Here is a 17451-nt window from a genome sequence, read left to right as displayed (position 1 = left end):
TTTCAATATGTATAAAGTATCAAGATCTTTCGACTCTCTGCACACCGTGACAAACTCGCAGTTTTTAGAGTTGTCATTCGAAAAGCGACGATGACACGTTGGATGAAGTGCGCACGCAACACGCGATCTAAAGCTAACAGTAAAAAAGGACACCAGATTCCTTAACGTCACCATGGCCGCGTATGACGTTTTTGAATGGCCTCCAACGACACGAACCAATTCTCTCTAACTGTAACTACAAACGATAGCTTTCGAATTCCCCTACCTATGTTAATTGACTCATACACCGATATCTTCCGGCTGCTTGCAGACAATCAAAAAGAGCTACCCATTTCCGGAGAGGACCAAATCTAGTCAAGCTACACCAAACTAACTGACTGTGAAAGCAACAACTCTACGTTTGGGATATTGTTCTTCACAGTCAAACAGAACTGCTTGTCACAGTTTATCAAATAAGTGGTAGTGTACCGTGAAAAGTAGAAAACCAATTCCACATGTCACTGACGCAAAGTAGAAACCAGGACCAAGAAGTGCATCCTAATGGAAAATGAATGGAAGCCCTGCTTTTTGCATTAACTGTCAGTTAAGATACTCGGCATACTCGTTTGACGTTGCCGGCCGCGCAGAGATGCGCCGCATCGAGCCAACGATCATAGACTGTCTAGAAGACGTTGTACAGTTATGGAAACATCGGGGACCGCACACACTCTGTAATGCGAGTAGGAACATACTAAAGCTCACTTCGTGATCTTCGGCCTTCTTCTGAAACATATCTGGCGTCAAACTACGAATTACCTTGATCAGCTGATGGGAGTACGAAGATTCGGAAACTGATTTTTTGCTCTTGATCGAGGACTCCGAAAGGATGTTGCCATTAACTCTATCCTCTGCAAATTTGGCCCCCTTTCCCAGGTCAGCGGAATCGTTAAGCGACAACTCAGAAACAAAGTCCTCGATAGCGCGGTCGTCCTCTGCTTCTTCTCCTTCGAGGATGTTATCGTCGCTATTGAATCTTTGTGTTATATCTCTACGAAGTCTTTGGAGGCGAGGAAAACGAGTGGCACGGCGAAGTGCCGGAGGAGGAGCGTGCACGGTCATGGCCTCGAGACGCCCTTTAATTGCAAGTACTTCATTTCTCGTTAATGGCATCCTGCATTTGCGTTTGACAGCGTACTCATCCAAAGTATTCATGAGATCCGTAAGATGAACCACCAGATAATGGGTGTTCTTCTTCTGATGAAAGGGCTTGGCGGATTCAAAAACAACCCTGGCCTGCACCACAATATCCAGCGCTCTCATGATTTCATTCTGTCGAGCTTTTGAGATTCCCTGCGTGACGAAAGTATCCACCTCAGACTGAATTATTGGTGTATCGTGAACCCTTGATTTCCAACTCGGGTCTAACACGTAATCACGGTCCGTGCCAAAGCAGCCATTGCTGATGCCAGTCGCGATTCGGTCAAAAAAGATGAGCACAGAGGCCACTGCAACACCGACAACGTAGAAAACAGATATAAGCAATCCAAAAATACACCCAAGGGCCCCAGAAGATCTTGCAAAACGATCAGGTTGCCAAAAGATTTGTGCGACAGATGTAAAGGCTCCCAGAAGAAGACCTATTGTCCCAGCCCAAACGCCGTGGTGAAAGGTCTTAATATGACCCGTCAAATTAAAAGACGTGACCGCGTGCCGACGGATTCCAGCGCTCCACCACAGCTTGTCGCTCAACTTCCCAATAGTCGGACACCACAATGACCAGAACGAGTTCCAGTCAATGTGATTCTCGGCCGCGAGTAATGCGGCAACTTCGGAGCTGACCTTGATTCCGTTCCAGCGCAAATTCGTTCCGATCAGCTCATACCGTGCATGCTTTGTTTCCCCCATGATCAATCCAATGTCACATAGCATACTATCACGCGGAAGACTGTCGAGAAAATGATCTAAACCACCCTGAATACCGTCTTCTAACGCCATCTCTGCTCCTAGGGCTTCAGCATTCTTTTTCATCTGCGGCGAGGCCAATAAACGGAGCTTCTCCACCAAAATTTCTAACGTCAAATCATTCACCGGACAGGCTTTTGGACCAACTGCGGCATTTTCAACAAAAAATCCCCACATGAATTGGTCTGCAAAGAATGGACAGACAAGGGTGGGTAGTCCATTGCGCAAACCCGCAGCAACAGTACCAGCCCCACCATGATGGACAACCGCTGCACACTTGGGCAAAAGCCAATCGTGTGGACAGGGTCCAACGTTCTTCAATAGGTCACTCCCGTCTTCGACGTTTAGCTTGGACCAACCAGACTGAACGAGCACGCGTATACCAACTCGATGAGCCGCCGCTTTGATCTTTTTTTCCAACTCTTGGGGTTTTCGGATCATCATACTCCCGAAGCCCACAAATATGGGCGGGTCTCCTTCCTCTAGCCATTGTTCCAAATCAGCAAAAGGCGAGACGTCGAAACCTTTCTTTTGATCCACTACAAACGTCCCAACTACTTCGCACTGGTCGGGCCAATCGTCGGGCTTCGGCACAAACGCTGGGCTCCACATGGCAGAAAATGGTATATGTGCTGTGCTGACGTGATTGGCCGAATTGGCGTAGGCATAGGCTCGTGGCAATCGTAGCGTACGAAAGCGCCAGCGATTGATGTCACCGTTAAAGTTGGCCCACATCAGCGACTCGAATACAGTGTAGCTTTGCATGTTCAGTGCCCGACCCCGGACGTATTCCAGCCCGGCCATAGGGTGAGGAAAGTCCTTTGTGCCTACAAAGAAGGATTAAAACAAATAATTGGATGTGAGTATTCCTGCACATAATTAACCAAACTTTGTGTAGATTCTGTATGAGTCGTGTAATATTGTCCCGCATACAACTCACCATAGTACCAGGGTTGCGGAAACATGATGTGACAAGGTATCCCCAGGGCTTCCGCAACGTGAACGTGACCGATAACAGGTGGATTAGAAATAATGGCGTCCGCCACGAACGGTCTGGCGTCAGCTTCTTCTGGATCGGTCGCCGTCGCAGCAGGCCAGGCGGAAAAGATGATATCCCGAACCATTCTGGTTTTTTCTGGAATAAGGTTGGGATGCATGGCTTCTCCCCAAACAGATCCTCCGGTTTGCACCATCCAAGCACTGAGTTGTTTGGGATCACCAGCGAGGGGATAGAATTCAATATCTTTGGATTGTACAATGTGGCGATGTACTTGGTGCGTGGCGATACGGACGCGATGCCCTTTGGCTTGCAAGGCTTTTGCGAGACCGCAAAAGGGTAACACATCACCATGTGTGCCGCAAACCATGATGCAAATGCTCATGGTAGGTATCGGAAGTTCGAGATGGAAGCCTGATTCTGTGTCCACAAAGCCAGCCTCATCTTCGTATTCCATATCCGTTGACGTGTCGGCCAGCGGGGCATTGTCTGTCATCTATAGTCCTGTTGACCCCGCTGTAGTTATAAGGATATTTCTTATTCAGCAAGAAGTAAGCCGTAAAAGACAGGGCCAAAAAAACGATAATGGAACGACAGATGGGCTGCTTAGAATTCCAACTTTTTGAACTTTCGCCACGATACCATAGCTGCTGCGATTACCGTAATCTCGCTCTCTTTCGTTGAGAACGGTAGGAGGGACAAGCTGTGTGGATGAATCGAGACGTTAAGATTCAGACTTGCTTTGTCATGCCAGATGTTTCTTACAGACTGTAAAAAGAAACTACCTACCAAACTGCACCTAAGTATATCTGCGTTTCATTGCTAGTACTATTTAAGAATTTCACATCAGTGTCGTAAGAGTTTTCAATTAATGAGTAGTATGTCGCATACGATGATGCTGCAATCACATACACATCGATCTATACCGTATATTCGCCACAGGTGTCTTTCACGTTGGATACCGCACATACGGTATCGTGGTGCGAATTGACTGTGAGAAAGTGGAAGCCATCGCTGTTCATCTTGACAGGTCACTCCTTGACATCGTCACAATACTGCCACTAGCTCTCTTTGACAGTTAGTGAGTGTCCAGCCTTCCCAATGGCAAAAACCAACGGCGTGGCCTCCAAGGCTTCGGCCGGCGAAGTTCAGGTACAGAAAAGCCCGGCCGAGTTTTTTGCCGAGAATCAGGCCATTGCTGGCTTTGACAATTTGGGAAAATCTTTGTACACGAGCTTACGCGAGCTCGTCGAGAACAGTCTGGATGCGTGTGAAAGCATCCATGAATTACCCGAGATCTCGATAGAAATCAAAGAATACACGCAGGAAGAGTTTAACGCACTAGATGTTATGAAGACCAGTCCACGCAAAAAACGAGATATGCAGCTCTTTGAAACGAAGAAAAAGGATAAGAAACCTCCGAAAGAGGCAACCGATGTCGACGAAATCACCACCGTCGAAAATTCAGGGAAAAAACGTAAGAAAGCGCCACAAGACGCCTATTTCAAGCTCACCGTCAAAGACAATGGTTGCGGTATGTCCCACTCGGCTATTCCAAACCTATTGGGTCGAGTCCTCAGTGGAAGCAAATACGGTGTGCGGCAGACTCGGGGAAAGTTTGGGCTAGGGGCAAAAATGGCCTTGATCTGGGCCAAAAAGAGTACGGGACAACCTATTCGGATCATGACGTCGCATCGGCCAGATGGGGGCGTCGCACCAGAACGAGCGTCCGCATGTGTGCTCGATATCGACATATATAAGAACGCTCCCCGAATTTTAGAACACACAACTCGCAAAAATACGGACGGCTGGATGGGTACTGAAATGTCCGTGCTGATTGCGGGAAATTGGACAACCTACAAGTCTCGAATTGTCCAATATCTGCAGCAGCTTGCTATCATAACTCCCTACGCCGTGTTGGAGCTTGCCTACATCAATATCTCTGATTCAAAACGCAATCTACATGTGCGGTACGACCGCCGTTCAGACCAAATGCCACCACCGGCAAAAACTATCAAACATCATCCCGCATCGGTCAACAATCTAGTCATTCAACAACTCATACAATTCACCAAAACAAGAACCCTTTTTAAATTTCTGTCCACCGAACTGTCGACCGTCAGTCCACCGTTGGCCCGTCGACTAGTTACCGAGCTCGGCTTTGACGAAAGCATGCCTCCTTCGTCGCTTGAAGACAAAGAAATTACTCGGCTTGTTCAGCTACTTCGCCAAGTCCAGCTCTTCAAAGCTCCTGATGGGTCCTGTCTAAGTCCACTTGGTGAATATAATCTGAATCTCGGCATTCGCAAGGTTCTGGAACCTGATCTGATTGCCACTTCCCGTGATAAGCCAGGGGCCTACGAAGGCCACCCTTTTCTGGTAGAAGCAGCAGTTTCCTTAGGTGGAAAAGAGGTCAAGGAAGGGATTACGGTGATTCGATTCGCGAACAGGATACCGTTGCTCTTTGAAGGAGGAGCCGATGTTGCAACTAGGGTTGCGAATACCAAAATCCGATGGTCCAACTACAAGATGGATTACAAACGCGATCGGATTGGCGTTTTTGTGTCCATTGTATCAACCAAAGTTCCCTTCAAGGGAACTTCAAAGGAATACATCGGTGATGACGCGACGGAAATTCAACAATCAGTGAAGCGCGCGTTACAATCCTGTTGTCAACAATTACGAGGTTACTTGGCAAAGCGATCCGCGTTGAAAGATGCACAGACACGGAAATCTCGAATGGCTAAATACGTTCCTGATGTGGGACGATCCTTGTTCGGTATCCTAGATAGCATGCGAGCGCGCCAGGCGGAACTTTCGCTGCCAGAAGCACCGCCTAGCCAATCCCCAACTAAGCGCTTGCGCTTGGATCGGAGCGCGGCTCAGCTAATGATCGAAAGGCTGAATAGAGGGGAGGTGACGGAGCAATCACTGGCAGCAAAACTGACGGAAAGCATTGATGATCAACTAAATGTTCAAGAGGAAGGAACTGACGATAAAGGAAGCGCGCCAACACAGGAAGCTCAACCCCTCTACTTGGTGCCGTTGTACAATCTCGACGATGATTCCAACGACATTTCACATCCCCTGTTTACATTCCGGCCCATAATGCCGATTCTGCGAATGCCTGCAATGCAAGTTCAAGAATAATTTATCAATGACTTAGCTAGAACGCTCCGAGCGGTTTGACTGTAAGTTCTCCAAGTGAATAGTAACCTTGGCAACAAAAATGGGGTTGATAGACTTCTGCCCGTTTTTATTTTCGTGTGTTGCCCCGTAAGCCTCCGGATCCTTTAATGCTTGGTTCGCTTGATCATCGTTGCCTACCAGCGGAATCGTATCCTGAATCTTAGCATCAATGCCTTTCCATGCTTGAGGTCTGCTTTCTTTCCCAAATTTGCAAAAGGTGAGAGGACGCGGTTCGAAATGGTTTGTTTGGGTTTTCCACGTTGGAACCTCTATGTAGTATTCAAGACAACCCTCCATGAATTTGTCCATAGAAGATATCGCAGACCGATCAAGTACTTTCTCCTCTTTTAAACTTTTCACTTTGTCTTGAACGTTTAAAAGCTCAGAACGGATTCTCCAGGGGCCGACGTGCACAGCATTGCTAGCACCAAAATCAACCGGGTCCTTCGGTATCTTGAAAGCGTCACTTGGACGAAATGGGAAACTCTTTGGAAAGAAAACGTAGACGTGGCCATTTTTTTGCAAATACACTGCATAGTCCTTTCGACACTGGAGCCAGCCTTCGCGGATTGTTTCGGCTTGCACACGGCCTAGAAACGAGGCCACAGACTTGTCCGAAAACATCCCCAGTCCCACAGAATGAAGAGTTTCCCGCAGTACGAACTTCCAAAAAAAGAGCCCGTTCCGTTTCCAACACGCAGTTTTAAAGCGAATACCCATAGGATAGAGTGTGAGTCCATCGAGGAACGGTTTGAGAGTTGACGTGTTAACTAGCTCTCGGCAATCATCACTCTCTACCGCGAGATTGCTCAAATTGTTCATACTCCCTTCACCATAAATCTCCTCTAGTAGAGGCATCAAATGGTTTCGGAGCTTGCCTCGCGTCGACCAGTGCGGTGTCGTATCCTTAAAGTATGGAACGCCGAAAGTATGTGCGTAGTCGAAGATTACCGTCTTTTCTAACCTCAGGAGGGGTCGATGGATAATGACACCATCATTGATGCTCACAGCTGTCATCCCACTCAAGTCCAATGGCCCCGACCCTTTGTGTGCATTCGACAAGACATTTTCGCGAAGATCTCCGCGGTGATGTCCAAGCATCACGCCAACCTCTTCATCGACCTCACTACGTGCTTGCTGGATGGTGTCTCGATAGAGGCGGTAACGCACCTCCCTTGTACGCTTTTCATATTCGTCACGGTTAGTTACTCCCCGTGTCACTTCCTCGATTCTTCGAACGTGATATTCGATTTCAAGTTGTTGGCAATACCGCTCTACGTACGATGCCTCCGCTTTGGAATCAGGACGATTCGCGTAATCAATATGAACAGCAGTAAGTTGCAAGTTGTAGCCAAGCGACCGCCTTAAATGCGCAAGAGCAGAAGCAATGACCATACTGTCGACCCCGCCCGAAAGGGAAATGATTATTTTTCTCGTCTTTGGATTACTGCTGTTTCCTGTGTTGATATCCAATTTACTATCTTGTTCTTTCAGAAAGGTTTGCATCGTTCGCAGTACGGGATGCTTGTTGGCGGTGCTCATATCGGCTGCAAAAGGGAAGCGTTCTAATATGGCGTCATCGGAGAGTTCAGCCGTTGTTCCAATACCTATCAGGCGCCCGTGGTCTTGCAAGATCGCCATGCGACGACTGGTGGCTTTGCGAAATCGCTTGAGCATACCATCAAATTGTGACATCAAACGGTTTGCTTGTTCCACTTGCGCTTGCACAAAAGATACGGTGTCAATACCGGATTGATGTCGGTACGGCATGAGCGCAAAAATATACATGGGCAGCGGTATCATGCCAGATTGAATTTCCATATGGTGTTCCTGGACCAACATTTTTGCTGTCTGGAAGGCCATACTATCCATCACGCTTTGTTCAGCTAAACAATCTTTGGTCTGGATGTTGTTTTCAACGAAATATCGATGAATGTGGCGCGAAAACTGATCCAAGACAATTATCGAAGCAAGTTTTCCTCTCCAGCCGTAGAGATCAGCCTCTTCGCACCATTGACCCCAACGCTCCCTGCCCAGAAGCTGTTTTAGAATACCCGTGTAATCTGATGCAATTCGCTGATCTATTCGCTGCCGGGATGCTTTTGTCTGTTCCGATATCATCCAAAGCTTCTTTTGTGATTGATCCGGCACGTATTGCCCGAACCAAAAGTGTAAAATGTCGTCAATTAGCGTTTTATTTTCACGGAAACGTTGCAGCAGTACGAGTTGCTCTTTTGTACGATGAAGATTGTTCGCCTCTTGGGACACGCCATGCATACTATGCTCTTCCAAAAGCTGCTGGTCATTTTCCACGATGCGCTCCTTTAGGTTCCTCGATTCTACCGTTTTCTTACACTCGGTTTGGGGTCGTGGCGTCAAGCTAGCATGTACCAGAAGCTTCAAATGCAGAGTTTTGGTCCATTGAATTAGGATGTACAAAACGGGTCTTAGCGCAACTGAAGCGACGACATGCAGGCGTTCCAAATGAGTTTGAAGACGCTGCACAACCGCAAGCTGACCAAGCTTGCCCCTCCAGAAATGAAGAATAAACCAGACGAGACTAATGACACACAGTCCACGTGATTTTCCCGTTCCAATGGACGAGGATGATTGACTGCCCACCGATGCAAAAGACTGTCGGCGTGTTGGAGCGTAGGGAGATGTTGCCGTTGTCATGGTCACGGCCTTGGGAAAGTGTCGGCAAGAAAACAAAAAAGGTATTCCCTATGTTTTCAGAGTCAGCAACCCTCCGATTGACAATGAGATTTTTAGGGAAGGGGTTAGTGTCACACGCTCTGATTTCATAAGGCAAGTTTTGTCTTTCTGTACCTCGCATTCCGACATAAATAGTTTTCCTTTGATGTTGTTCCGCCAATCTTTACTGATAGCACCATGGTTCCCGCTCCGGAATCCAAGATATGGCAAATCAACTTTCCCAAACAACCTACCGGTATGGATTGGTAGGAGTCTTAGTTTTAGATTGCGGAAATTAACATGACACTATTCGTCTTTCTCTCCTCTACGCAAATCCTTCCAGCGCCGAATCCCTCGGTGAATCTGTCCGAACTTTTAATTTGATTTCTGATGCTGGTCACATAAACAGATTTTTATACGATCTTATAAGTAGGGTTTCCCCGCTTTTCGTTGTGGTTACTGTTCGGCAAGTCGACTCTGGAAGTGTCTGAAGCCGTGATAACGTTCTATTCTGTAACGCATACGAGTACCCAAGTACTAGGGAGAGGGTTCCATGCATTCGTGCCATCAGTCCTAGCAAAAAATAGAGGATCTGGAGAACTCACCACCGGCATGGTCGGCGCCACCACGTTTCTTGGCTGATGAGCAAATATAGTTGAGGATGCGAGCTGGAAATACTGCTGCTGTAGCTCCGCAAGACTACCCAACTGACGTGAAGCTACACAAATGTGTTGGTACCACTGATCCTCTCCGCTATCCATGTACGCTGGCATGGTCCGAGAACGTAAAGGTGGCGCGATCGCCATACCAAGGCCAGCCACTGTCTTCATATAAAGACTGGACGGCTGCATTGTTGTTGAACGTGGAAACGTATCCCGGGTCTGGGTTTCAGGTTCCAGTCTATCGCCAAACGCTGGTAAAATCCTTGCTGGGGGCTTTGGTTGCACCAGGTCGCATGAGCGCAGGTGACAGTGCTCGGTGAGCACTGTAAGGTTGCGGATGTCTTGGTGATGGACTTGTTGGCAGCCAATTCCGAGTGGTCTGGGGTCGATCTGCTCGCGTTGTTCGTGGTGATCCATAGTGTATGATTTCGAAGGATCCCGGCAAGGTAAGACGCCGGTGGTCTCTCTATATCCAGATAAACCTTTTGTCCGGGGGCCAGAGGATTCGCACCATTCCATTTTGTAGAAGTCAGGCTCGGACAGCGGGGATGGTGCTGCTTTCACTCGGTTTCCCTTGACGCGGTGACGGCGAATACGTCGACACAGTGCAGGACAGCCTTTGAGGAAAAGTTCGTGATAGTAGCTCCCGATGTCTGGCCCAGTGCTCATGCGAGTAAACCCGTACAAGTTTAATTGGCGATGAAACGAAGCGATACTCCCTTGACGAAAGAACCTGTAGCCAAACGAGACGTTGTCAAATGATTATCTAGTTGTATTATGGTATTAGCCTCCATTTCTCTTACCTGGGCATCACCGTCTCCACGTATTTTTCAGGCCAATGAACACGAAAAGAACGCCCGTGTGGCTGCCAAGACACAATATGGGACAAATGGAGATCGTCAACCTTTTTCAACATTTTATGCAGCACTTCGGGAAAGTGCACGGATACACCCCCGCGGAAAACCCGCCCCTCAAGCGCAAGTTCCTTTGAACCTTCAAAATTTTCAGGATCGTGGTAGTTGTCGTGGTAGTCATGAATAACGTGATGTCTATTGGATTGGTGCTCTGCCTTCTTGTTTCGTTTGCGAATGCTCTTTGCTACACTTTTGGCTGCTTCCTCATTCTGTACATTGACTGTGTTCAATAATTCTGTTGCCGTGGACGTATCCAGTTCTGTTGAACAGCTTGCCATTGTGGTGCTATCGTGTTGCTGCTGCAGAGGGAGGAAGTGAAAAAAACTCTCAATAGGTTTGTCTGCCATGCATGACGCAGACTCAGTCGTGAGCCAATCTTAAAGTCCTCCGGTATTCGAAGGGCCAGGAAGGTCACGATCTACCAGGGAGTGCGCCGGAGCTGTCTCTTGCGTCAACGAGCCTGAAGGTCCTGTGGAAGAGCCTTTGGAGTGTAGCTGACTGGAATGGAGGTACGCGGTATGCTCATCCTCTGTACGCGAGACTGAGCCATAATCAGTGAATGGCATATCTTCTGTCGAAAGCTTAGCCGTGAAGATAGAATTTGAAGGTTTGACTAGAGATGTATTGATAATATCATTCTGTCTTCCGTATCGCTCCACCAGTGCTGTCTTTCATCGCACCAAAGACAAAAAACGGTTTTCACGGGTCTGCGAACTGGCATCATGTAGATACTAGTCCGAGCTTTTCATTCATAAATTTTTCGCTTACCCTTGAGGATTGTGAATGCCAGTGTTGTCTGCTTCCTTCTCTTCTCGGGTTGGCCCGAACAGTTGATAACTATGACGTCAAACGCCGGGCTACTAAACAAATATCGTTCGATTTTATAGCTAGTAGTAAGTGTTCGATTGCAGTCTTGCGTAATCAAAATACTCAAGCTCAACTCTGGACACGTCCTTCGAATAAGGATTTTTTGAAGTGCTCTTCTCGGATTGGCCCGAACGGGTGATAATTATGATATTGAACACCAGGCTACTAACAGCAAACACATATCGTTCGATTTTAATGGCTATCAATAAGTGTCCGATTGCAGTCTTGGGGAATCAAAATACTCAAGTTCAACTCTGGACACATCCTTCGAATAAGAATTATTTGAAATGCTTACTTGTAATTGTTTCTTCGGTGTCGACCTCTAGTAGGGAATCTAGACATTTCAATACAATCGGCGGAACTGTAAAAACGTTTATCATGCGAGATCCATGCCGTTGATTAGTTAACCAAATTTCCGACGAAAACACCCTGGATTGAACATTCTACTCTAGAGATGCACCGGGTACTCCAATGACTTACTGCCAACCAATACACGCCATGATTGACGTTCCAACATTTTTCTGGCGTTACCAGCTCACGGTCGATCTAGTTTATCAACATGAGATTCTAATCTGGCTATTGTTCGGTTAGGGATGGAGCAATGTTCTTTTCTCTCACGAGAAAATTTTTCCCATCGGACGATCTCTTGGGAAAGTGTGAAAAAAATCCCCCCGGCTGCGGGACCCAGCGCCAATGTATATCGCCTTACAAAGACGAGGCGGCAGTTCATAATATCCTGTACACTACTTACTTTAAGACGCGCCAAAAACAGTTTCATTCCTGAAGTATCATTTCCCCTAGTGTTATATTCGATGAGGCCCTCTTCCATTTTGCCTCGCAAAGCTCATTTAAAACGAGAGTCGAAGAAACTTCCGACGGATGTTTGACAAATGTAAATCTGTTAATTGTTGCATGGGCTCGTACTAATCAGGAAAAACGCGCCTTTTTTTCATCAATTCGTATTTTCTACAAAGTCAATTCATTGTCCGTTTTCAAGGCTGGCAGCTTCAGTCTACTAGTGAAGGCTCCTCGTCAATTCCAAAAACCAAGGTCATAGAAACGCAGGGAAAGGATAGATGACGCAGAAAGAGATAAATTCACATGCTAGACTACCAGAAAATATACACAATTTACTCTTCCATAACATTGTCACTCCCACCCATGTGTACGATCTTGCTAACGCTTTGCTTGACGGCTGTCTTCTTGCGGGCAGCGATCCGCGCCCGTGCGGAATCCACTACGTTGCGCATAACCTGTTCGCGATTCGCCACAACCGGGGCCAGCAAATCAATCGATTTTTCAATTTCTACTCGTGCTTGCTTTTTCTTTTCCACGCTAGCGTCTTTCATGCGAGCTTCAAAGTGACGGACTTCGCGAGCAGTTTGGATTTGTTTAACCTTTTGCATGGCTTGTATGGTTTGGCCCATGAGGTTGCGATCATACTTGACTGGTCGCGACCGTCTCTTTTCGAACTCAAATGTGGAGTCGACGGCCATTTCTTTGCCGCGCGTCTTACGGAAAGCTTTGGTCCACGCGACCTTACGAGGGTTGCGCTTTTTGTGAAAAGAACGGATGCATTTGGAGCGGCAAAAACGAAACTGCTTGCTGTCGTTCCGGACAAACACCATGCCGTGGCCCGGATAGCACGGACTCGAACAAAAATAGCACTTATCGATGCGCATGTTTTATCGTGATTGAAGTTCTTTCAGTGGATTACTCTTTGAAGTCTGGAAAGCTTCCAGAAGCCCTGTGAGAGAGCAAGTGAAGACCGGAGGACTGTTTTTCGTAGCAGTAAGCAGGTCCACTTTGGGGGATGGGGGGAAGCAGGTTTCAAGGTTGGTGGTGCTGGATGAACATAAACGGTACGCAGACAGACGCAACGGAAACAGAAAGCTATTTTTGAACTTCATACTTGTTTGACAACCTTAAGCAAGATTTGATTTTCGAATTGTTTCTGATCGCAGTTGTGCTCACCGTCAATGAATCGACGTCGGGAACGCCCTGCCCTGATTATGAGTTGCCAAGGTGATAGCCGCTTTGAGTACAGCTTGGCGAACCATTTTGGCGACCATGAGATTGCTTTCTGGTAGCTTACAAATCGTGGCCAAATCATCACTTTTTCTGACGGCTTATATTGTATGGAGCAGCATCGGACATGACGGCATCGGATCAGTCAAGGCGCTAGCTATCAATACACAGTCAACTTCCAGTCTCCCATGCTATGACTGGATCATCGTCGGTGCTGGCGCTTCCGGCCTGTTTGCTTCTGGTGCAGCGTCCTTGCTGGGAAAAAGTACTTGCTTAATCGACCAAGCCGATCCCACGAATAGCGGATTGTTGGCGGTGGGGGGTGATTGCTCCAACGCGGCCTGTGTTCCCTCCAAGGCACTGCGATCGATTGCCCGTCAAGGGGTATCCGATCACAAGGCACGTCAATATGCCGATGCCGCCATCAACGCTGTCCGCGCCCGCGAAAGTCCGGACCGAATAAGGAATAAAACGGATCTCTATTTTGTGCAGTCGTGTCGTTTCGTTAGTACGCACGAGATGGAGATTCAAGCAATCAACGCGTCCGAACCGCTGCGACTGCGGGCTAGGCGATTTCTAATCGCCACCGGTGCTTCTCCCATAGTACCGGAAACTTTCCAAGCGCAAGCCAAAGCAGCAGGTTTGCCTTTGTACACATATCGATCTATATTGCAATCAGTTTTGGCGACGGAGTCATCTGCGCCGTTTTGGAAAATGGATGGCTCTACAAAGAAGCGCCTCCTGATTGTAGGTGGAGGAGCGACTGCTTGCGAACTGGGACAAACACTGGTGCGTTTACGTCCTCAACGGGACATTTGCTTGGTTGCCCCAAGTGTATTACCTTCAGAGGACGTAAAGCTGCAGCAAGCTGCCATGAATATTCTCGCCAAGGCCGGTATCCATTGCCACTGGAGCGCTCGATTGGCTCGCATCTTGCCGGATGGCAGAGTGGAATTAAGTGATGGCGCACTTCTATCACCTTTTGATGGAGCACTGCTTTGCTTGGGACGATCACCCGTAGATTCGTTGGAAAGCTTGCACCTTGACTCTGCTGGAATTGCCTGGACCAACGTTGGTGTCACAGTTCACGAACAAAGTTTGCGATCAGTGTCCGCTCCGCATGTATTTGCCTCGGGCGATTGCGCAGATGCTGTTCCACTTAGAAGCCGGACCGCTGCTCAAGCCGCTTGGACTGGATTTTATGCCATTCGAAACGGGGCGCTACCCCGCGTATTGACGTTCGGGAGTGCATCAGTCCATCCCACCGTGCCACGAGTGGTATATACTGATCCTGAGCTGGCGTGCGTTGGAAAGACGGTCTCCGAATGCGTCTTGAAATACGGGTTGAACGGGTTTGACGTGGCGTACTGCACTGAAGAAGGCTCGGATCGTGCCGATATGGAGCGCGTGGAACGCGACACATCCGTTTGCTTCGTCGAGCTACGTGCCGAAAAGAGAAGTGGTATAATTTTGGGCTGCACGGCGTGCGGTCCTGCTGCAGCCGAGCTTGCCAATGTAATCGGTGTGGCAATTACGAACAAACTGACGACCAGCGATGTTGCTCGTTCGATTTTCAGCTACCCGTCTCATGGCTATCTCCTTCACCGTTTGGCTTTGTCCATGGCTCTAAGCGACACCAATGGAATTCTTGAGGTATGTGGCCCAATCGGAGGTTTTTTAGGGAGAACGGGACGCAGCGTCAGTTGCCTTCGAGATTTTTTTCAAAGGGGTGTACTTGGACGAAAGCGACAGCTGCGGAAAAGGCAATGGGAAGCAGAAGGAGCATTGCGAACTTTGTATCCTAGCATTTCAAAGGAGAGAGAATCCAATCAGACCGAAAACAAAGAGTTATTATCCTACAACCATGTAGCTGCAAATATAACACTTTGCTCCGAAATAGAGAATCTGGTGAGCCACGGACACTCCACTCCCTCGTTTGGGGTCATTTCCAAAAATCATGCGATAGAATTTCTTGCCTGGGCGGAGCGAAATCCATCGAACGTATGAAAATAACATCGTTCCCTCTTCACTGTCAAACGAAACTGGCAAGTGTATTGGATGAGAATTGTTTATACGACAGACAATAAAACAGTATTTTCATAGACTGACAGTTAAACGCCAGCATCAGATTTACGCGACAAAATAACCTCCAGATCCCGGCATCTTTTACAAATGAAAGAAAGTTCCTGCTCGGGACAAATCATACAATTGCTGCAAACGAAATTGTTACAAGTATCACAGAAACAGCCAGCGCGTTCACAGCCTCCTTTACATTGAAAGCAATTAGCATGGAGATCCAGCCCGGACCTAGACGTATACCTTCTCAACGCCACTTTATTTGTAAAGGAGAGGTTTTGCACTCGCTTGAATTTGCTGTACTCACACAGGGCATGTTCGATCTCTTTGATGGTCAAACAGCGTCCTCGCCAATACGGAAAACTCAATTGAAGCGCATCGTAAACGTCGCGTTGATACTGGACGAGGGAACGTGCCAATGAAAGATTCCGGTTTGTAACATTTAGGCCTCTCACGTTGCGGAAGATATCCCGTACGCCGTCTTCGCAAAGAATGGGTAAGAATTTTCGTTACAATGGGAAAACACGTAATTTAAGATTGCACGTACTTATGGCTCCTGGTCCAAGCTCGCAGTAATCGTCCACCTTGGCATCAATACAATAGGACTCGCGCAAATCACAAAGCATCTGCCACGCCAAGAATTGCCCAATCCCAGGAAATGCACGTAGATGCTTCAAGCACAACTTTGTATTTGACGCATTGGAGATCTTTTTGCTGACTTCTCGCAACAATTTACCGTCGTTCCTGGCTACAGCTTCAACATGACGTCGATAGTTGACGTACCCTTGAGTTTGGTGCGCTCCGGTGAAGAAGGAACAACCCTTTTCCTTGAATTGTGAGGAGGCGCGTTTCAAAAACGACACCGCGTCTCGTGGTTCCGGAAAACCCAGTTGCAAGAAACTTTCAACCTTGTTGACCTGGCGATATACGTAAGATGCCCAGAGCACCGCGGTTAGCCAGTCCAGCTTTGAAACATTTGGCCCCATGCTATCTCTCAGATCTAGAACATGCGCATGGAAGAACTGCGTACCGCGATCCAGTTCTCGGTAGTTGTTGCAAAAGGAACAATCGAGGAATACTGGGTTTTGAGACCACGGTTGGGCTTCGTCTCGGTTACGTCGCTCCCAGATCCGTTGGCGTTCGTATACGAAAAGGAAAAAGTCTGCTATATTTTGCCGATTTTCCCGCAGTGCCGTCGGTAAGTTGGGGATATGTATCGGCACCTTTTCGTCGAGGCCGTGAATCTCCCAGAGCGAAAGTGAGACTTTTGGAGAACATTGAATTTTCGCCTTTTTCTCGGGAGGTTCGGTAGCTGTATCATTATAGGGCATTTTTAGAGCTTTGTTTGGAAATGGCAAGGTGCCTATGTTTCCGAGGCTGTCAGTGCTCGTATACTTTGTGGGGGAAACGTTGGCAATTTTCTGGAGTTCGTCTACGATCAAATCTTCCTTGTCTCCGTCGGAATACGTTACCGTGTACCACCCCTCGGCTTTGGAGAAAAAAAGTTATAACACCTTTGTACCAGCCATGCCCTGGAAAGTACTACACGAACCAGGAACGTATATACACACAGAGGTTAGAATGCAGTTTGGCAGGTGGAAAACCGCCCACTGGTTTTTGCTCGACGGGGCTAAAAACGTGCGATGCCTTGGCTATGGATGGACAGGCCTCGACAAACAGAACATACTTTGCTAAGCTTCGTTCCAATCGCGTAGGGCGGACGGTTCTTCTTATCCGAGCCGTCCTCCAAATTCATTTACAAAACTATCGATTGATTGCGAGACCATGGGATATAGGGAGCCAACTATCCGAGAACGAGGACGTATCGAGAGTACGTATCGTGAGGAGAAGCCGGCCTCGGTGACCAAGAATGACAAGCATTCTTTGGATACAAATGTCGGTTCACGAGCTTCCAACAACGAGGGCGTTTCGGCTACATCAATCGGTTTTGTTAAATTTTGCATTTCAAACATTTGGGAATCATAAGTACTAGTCTCCGCCAACCAAAATCCGGATTCACAGGCAACAAACATCCAGGATAGAGGGACCAGGCCCACAGTTCTGGGTCGAAATACCGGAGGCT

At 47.7% G+C, this 17451-nt stretch overlaps 7 protein-coding genes across 7 annotated transcripts; 2 read left to right on the top strand and 5 right to left on the bottom strand.

Moving 5' to 3' along the window:
- Positions 1 to 1917: 1917 nt before the first annotated feature.
- PHATRDRAFT_1174 (predicted protein) lies at positions 1918 to 3332 on the bottom strand (the record flags this gene model as incomplete). The annotated part of the gene is made up of 2 exons (XM_002182781.1): positions 1918 to 2768; positions 2882 to 3332. Coding segments are annotated over 2 exons (1302 nt in total), but the record flags the coding sequence as incomplete, so codon positions are not given.
- Positions 3333 to 4039: 707 nt separating this feature from the next.
- TOP6B (type II DNA topoisomerase 6 subunit) lies at positions 4040 to 6088 on the top strand (the record flags this gene model as incomplete). The annotated part of the gene is made up of 1 exon (XM_002182909.1): positions 4040 to 6088. One exon carries the CDS (start codon positions 4040 to 4042, stop codon positions 6086 to 6088), a length of 2049 nt encoding a protein of 682 aa, XP_002182945.1.
- Positions 6074 to 8803, bottom strand: PHATRDRAFT_48395 (predicted protein; the record flags this gene model as incomplete). The annotated part of the gene is made up of 3 exons (XM_002182780.1): positions 6074 to 6261; positions 6488 to 7264; positions 7298 to 8803. The coding sequence occupies 3 exons, from the start codon at positions 8801 to 8803 to the stop codon at positions 6232 to 6234; spliced, it is 2313 nt and encodes a 770-aa protein (XP_002182816.1). The 3' UTR covers positions 6074 to 6231.
- A 346-nt stretch (positions 8804 to 9149) lies between these two features.
- Positions 9150 to 10744, bottom strand: PHATRDRAFT_48394 (predicted protein; the record flags this gene model as incomplete). The annotated part of the gene is made up of 2 exons (XM_002182779.1): positions 9150 to 10216; positions 10287 to 10744. The coding sequence occupies 2 exons, from the start codon at positions 10742 to 10744 to the stop codon at positions 9328 to 9330; spliced, it is 1347 nt and encodes a 448-aa protein (XP_002182815.1). The 3' UTR covers positions 9150 to 9327.
- A 1800-nt stretch (positions 10745 to 12544) lies between these two features.
- PHATRDRAFT_7346 (predicted protein) lies at positions 12545 to 12946 on the bottom strand (the record flags this gene model as incomplete). Its single annotated transcript, XM_002182778.1, has 1 exon — positions 12545 to 12946. A coding segment is annotated over one exon (402 nt), but the record flags the coding sequence as incomplete, so codon positions are not given.
- Positions 12947 to 13244: 298 nt separating this feature from the next.
- Positions 13245 to 15808, top strand: PHATRDRAFT_48393 (predicted protein). The gene has a single exon (XM_002182908.1). It carries the CDS (start codon positions 13335 to 13337, stop codon positions 15297 to 15299), a length of 1965 nt encoding a protein of 654 aa, XP_002182944.1. The 5' UTR covers positions 13245 to 13334; the 3' UTR covers positions 15300 to 15808.
- A 69-nt stretch (positions 15809 to 15877) lies between these two features.
- On the bottom strand, positions 15878 to 17150 carry PHATRDRAFT_48392 (predicted protein; the record flags this gene model as incomplete). Its single annotated transcript, XM_002182777.1, has 2 exons — positions 17056 to 17150; positions 15878 to 16910 (listed from the first exon to the last, which is right to left on the bottom strand). The coding sequence occupies exon 2, from the start codon at positions 16697 to 16699 to the stop codon at positions 15878 to 15880; it is 822 nt and encodes a 273-aa protein (XP_002182813.1). The 5' UTR covers positions 16700 to 16910; positions 17056 to 17150.
- Positions 17151 to 17451: the final 301 nt, after the last annotated feature.

This window comes from Phaeodactylum tricornutum, chromosome 17, assembly GCF_000150955.2.
Source record: "Phaeodactylum tricornutum CCAP 1055/1 chromosome 17, whole genome shotgun sequence".
NCBI lineage: Eukaryota > Bacillariophyta > Bacillariophyceae > Surirellales > Neidiaceae > Phaeodactylum > Phaeodactylum tricornutum.
The sequence above is the reverse complement of the archived record's forward strand: the minus strand, read 5'-3'. Positions and strand labels throughout refer to the sequence as shown.